Source organism: Penaeus chinensis, chromosome 23, assembly GCF_019202785.1.
Source record: "Penaeus chinensis breed Huanghai No. 1 chromosome 23, ASM1920278v2, whole genome shotgun sequence".
NCBI classification, from domain to species: Eukaryota; Metazoa; Arthropoda; class Malacostraca; order Decapoda; family Penaeidae; genus Penaeus; species Penaeus chinensis.
The window spans coordinates 5,188,552-5,193,551 of NC_061841.1; the positions used below are offsets into that span (position 1 = coordinate 5,188,552).

Consider the following 5,000-nt stretch of genomic DNA (forward strand, 5'->3'; position numbering starts at 1 on the left):
CTTGATTTAAAAGAATAAATGGAGTGTAGACATTATTTTTGTTGGATATTTTTTATAGCAACCATTCTATCCTTCACCAATTTCTCCTTTTGAAATAGTAAGTATAGATAGGTAATTAGTCCTTTCATAGTCATTCATTAATGTTGTTGGTTATTATAATAGGATATTCATCATCACTACTATTGTTAAGCAATTTCACAATTGTCTTCATCACTTGAGACCAAAGAGGACTTGTACAAATAGAAACTCATTTTCTAATGTAAGATAAAGCAGATAACCACCAGGCTAAGTAGGCTTGAATATGTATTGCCAGTATTGCTAGCATAGTTGTGCATTCAGCTTAACATCTCCTCCTTGTACACAGGTATGCAGCAGGCACCTCCATACTAGGCCACCAAGGTGCGTGCGCACTTTCTTTGTGGCGCAGCTAGTCAGTCTACACACTAGTCGGCACCGCTCTGCTGGATAGCACCGTCACTCTCCCCCTCCCCCTCCCCTCATGCCGCAAGCAACCCAAGTATTTCAGGTCTCCTGGTAGCAGCATACCTTAGGGGGGCTGGGTCATCCAGGGAACATCGAAAGGCAGAAAAGAATTGTCTACACAGTGCTGACGTCAATGAAGAGTCCTAGAAGTAAAATATAATTTTTAAGGAGATTTTTTGAAGGCCTGGGGGAGGAGCAAGCGTAAAAGATAAATAATAATGATAATGATAGTAATGAAACTTAAACAAATGACAATAGAGGACAGTTCACCTACCTTCCAAGACACAACTTTCACAAGAAGGGCCCCTGGTACTGGTATAGAAGATTAAGCAAGAAAATTAATATATACATATTTATTATTTATTATTTTTTTAATAAGGTTAATCACATTTTCAGTTACAAAAATTGTCAGAGGATGCTTTAGCTACCTCATGGTTTAATCAATTTTTCAGCATTGATATCCTTAACGTTCAAGTATTTCATTACAGGTAGACTAGGAATCCTTTGTTTATTTCTTGTAAATATTGATGACACATTTTACCCTTAAAGCAATTGCAAAGTGTTTTCTATGTCCTGATAAATTGAGAGTACCATGCGTCTGTCTTAGAATGTAGATGATGTTAGGCAACCTATAGGTCCCTCAGTTCATTCTATGGTACTTGGGATATAGTCAACAAACATCAATATTCCCTATCTGTAACACATTCATTTTTACTTCGATGAATATATTTTTAAAATCTAAGTTCACATTCAGATAAAGATAACAGACAGATTGCTTCTTAAATCTGCTTCAGAGCCATGATAACAATTGTGTTCCCCCCATGGGGGAATGCGCTCTTTCTCCCCAAGGGTTGCCTGAGAATGTTGTGCTCAGATTTCACATTGCCGTTGTTCCATCAAATGATCCTTGTTAAACAAACTTCAACTCCCAGACTGTTTACACCCTTCCCTTCCCCTCTTGAACATGTGCCAATAACTTGCAATAACAATATTCCTGTCAGTAAGATTAAAAAGGAAGAAACACGACATGAAATTTAAAAGCTGTATTGCAGTGGAGTCCAGAATATATGTAATGTACAGATGTCGATACTGGAAGTGGGTTCATCATGTAAAGGCAAGCTACGCCATCACAGATTAGTCGGGGTTGCCAGAGTGAAGCTAGGTTCATGATTTCTCATTTATCCCTTTCTCAATCACCAAAGAGTAATTGTCCTGGTGTCGAGGCATTTTGCATGGGCACCAGATTTAAGGAAGGTTTGATTATAAGCTTATATGGCCATATCAGGCAGTTTTATCTAATTTTTGTGCAATATTATAAGGGCATTCCTGAGACTTGACTAAGAATTTTATTTTTCTTTCTTTTTTTTTCTGCAATAACTTTTAGAAAATATCTTTGTGATAAAAGAATATACTCAGTCTTTTACTTTTTTAAGCAATTCACTAATTTACTCAGTATGAATCTCGCTAATTGTTGTTAGACAGGCTAAAAACTAGACATGTCGACACAGGCACATAGTTACATATACTGTACATATGCATACTCATACATGCATACACACCTACTTACACTGTGTTCACTTGACACCTAACAGCTGACATGTTAAACTAATGGAATATATATATATATATATATATATATATATATATATATATATATATATATAATCTCACTTAATCTATTTGTTCAGAGTACCATTTGGCCATTTACCTAACACTTTTTTTCTGTTAGGTCTGTTGTGAATGCAAGGAATCACTCACATGCATATGCAGCCACACACCCAGAGACACACTGTTCTTCCTCACTTCCTTTGTATAAAATGCCTGAACATATAACATAAGTGTATGTTTGCAGACATGCAAGTGAAAATATAATTATTGATTTACGTAGCTTTACTATGTAAATGTAAGTAATTTCAGTCTACATTACAGTATAGGTGGGCCATTATTACAGCCCAGGCAAAGCTAATCTTCGCAATTTCACTGAACCATGACATAAAAAAATATATAGAATATAACGAAAGCTAAATTGGCTGCACAAAATGAAAAAGCAATAATTAAAATGATGTAAGACTATATAGATATATATATTTTTTCTTTTTTGCTTATTTTATGTGACTAGGATTTTTTGTTAGAGCATGTACATAGATTAATTATTGTAAATGGATAATCTGGCAACCCTGACACCAGTAACATGGCCAGTGGAGATTTGGTGGTTTAATGACCTTATATCTATTTTCCAGTCTATTTTATGTATATAGTTTCATAATGTGATAATAGAGAAAACAAATAATTATTGTTAATATATTTTCCCCAAGCAGAGTGAATGAAATGTGGATATATTTATATATTTTGAACCACAAAGCCATTATTTTTGTCCTGCTCTTCAAAGCAGATCTTCCACAGGATATTTTTCTTCATTCAAAAGAAATAAGATATATACTTCCACATATCATGTTATTGTATGAAGATCAGAAGAAACAATGATTGAGCTCTATGAAACAAAAACAAAATTTGACTTGTTATTATCTATCACTTTTTTTTTTCTTTCTTTCTTTCTTTCTATCTGGAAAAAAAGTATTCCTTAGATTCCACAAGAGAAACTATGTAAGAACAAAAAAATTAAAGAAGAAGCAAGATTTGGCAGCACTTTACTAAACAAATATTTTCTCAATTATCTCGACTGAATTTCCTATTACCTTCACCAGTACTGATCCTCTGGAAATTTTAAAGATATATATTCATAAGAAATGGGAAAAAAAAATAATCACAGATGATGGTCCATGTCTCACCTTCAACCAACAGGGGTCAAGATGATTTGGTTGGCAAACCTAGTTTGTTTTTTGTGTAACTGTTGTGACTATGTGAAAAATGGCCGAATAGCCCAGTTCACCTTCTGTAATCATATTCATCTAGTTATTGGTGTATAAATGTACGTAAGATTATTGGAGCGTCAGTAGTCGCAAGTGCAGTAATGTCAAAATTGCTAGAACGTGGTCAACTCGTGTTGTGTTGTTGTAAAAAGAAGAAGAAAAAAAATAAAAAAAAATAAAAAAACAGGAAGAAAAAGTAATGCTTCTGCAAAGCTGTTTCACTGGTGACCCAAGATGCAAAACCTCAAACATACGACAAACAGTACCGTTAAACTGTGAAACCATTTCCTCTCATCACTGCAGTGGTATGAGACCTCGCCTGCATTCGGTACGAGTATGTACAATAGGTTTTTGCTTGGGGCTAATTGACTGCACAAGCGATTGCCGACAATTAAATGTATAGTGAAATTCAGTGCTGTAGATATTGTTGCCAGGATAGAATGAGAATGTTTGGAAGCCTTTACAAGTAGTGTATCAGTATTTAAGGAATGTCTGACAAATACAGTATTTGAACTTTCCTAACAAAATTTCACGCTTGGGGACTTGTCGTAAGTTGTTTGTATATAAAACTGTCACGGAATGTTGGAAATGTTGTTTTGCATGAAAGCTAGTCATGTATTTGTTTTTACATAGAGGCATTCCTTGATACCTGACACTTCCATTTCATTGTTAAGTACGATACATTCCAGATATGTTTGGGAAATGGTTTGTTGTTTTCCCTTTGAATGTACATTAAGTCTGTAGGATTTTTGTGTTATTTCACAAGTACATTAATTTATGTTCTTTTTATCTTTTTAGTTATAGGTTATTGGGTGGCCAAGAAAAAAAGGGATTTTTAAAGAAAATAGGTTTTATGTTACGAGTACAGGTTGTCATTGTCATTTCAAAAACAGCAGTATTACTGACTTTTTTTGTAAATGTGTAATATGAATTGGAAAAATCAAAACAGGGCATGCACTCTTGTCATTCATTCACTTCTTTTCCAAGAAAATTATGCCAAGATTAGCTCTGGATCGGTGTCTTTCAACGAACTGTTACACTTAGAACCTCCACACTGGTTGGGGGTTCATCGGCCATCTTCCCTCAGTCTTTTTTCTTCCCGTTACCCGGTGTTCTGTACTGTAAAAGTATTAGTTTTTTGTTTGGAATCTTGCTTTTCTTTTCTTCTTTATTGGAATGTAATGTAATGCACACAATAAAAACAAAGTGCTTGAAAACTGTTTTTCTTCTTATTATACCCTTCTTTTAAAATAACAGAAATATAACATTATTGAATTACTAGAATTTTAAATTCTGGCATTTGCCTTAGTAACCATTCTAACTACGCAGCTCAAAAAATTTGCTCAGTATATGCTGTTGCTCAACAAATTGTTTTTTGAGACAATGTATGTTAACCAGTTGATGCCCAGACTGTATCGGCCCTGCAATTCAGTCCCCTGGGAAGAACATGAGGAGCCCTGCACTCCCAAACTGCATTAAATCACTCATGCAAGCCCCTTCCAATACTAATAAATCAGCCAGGATTGTATTTTCCTTGTTTTCAGATTTGTGACAACTCTCCTGCCTGGGTATTTTTACTCCTCTGATCTTAATCTAATTGAATGATGTGGATTTTCTTTTTTGTAAAGGTTAGATAGATGTAAAAAT

At 34.6% G+C, this 5,000-nt stretch overlaps 1 protein-coding gene across 1 annotated transcript in view; it reads left to right on the plus strand.

The window, feature by feature from the left end:
• Window positions 1-4,570, plus strand: part of LOC125037307 (synaptogyrin-like) — a 14,130-nt gene extending 9,560 nt beyond the window's left edge. Inside the window, exon 5 of the mRNA XM_047630381.1 lies at window positions 365-4,570. Within this exon, the coding sequence (XP_047486337.1) occupies window positions 365-390 (26 nt within the window). The 3' untranslated portion in view covers window positions 391-4,570. The remainder of the gene's footprint in view (window positions 1-364) is intronic.
• The last annotated feature ends 430 nt before the right edge of the window (window positions 4,571-5,000 follow it).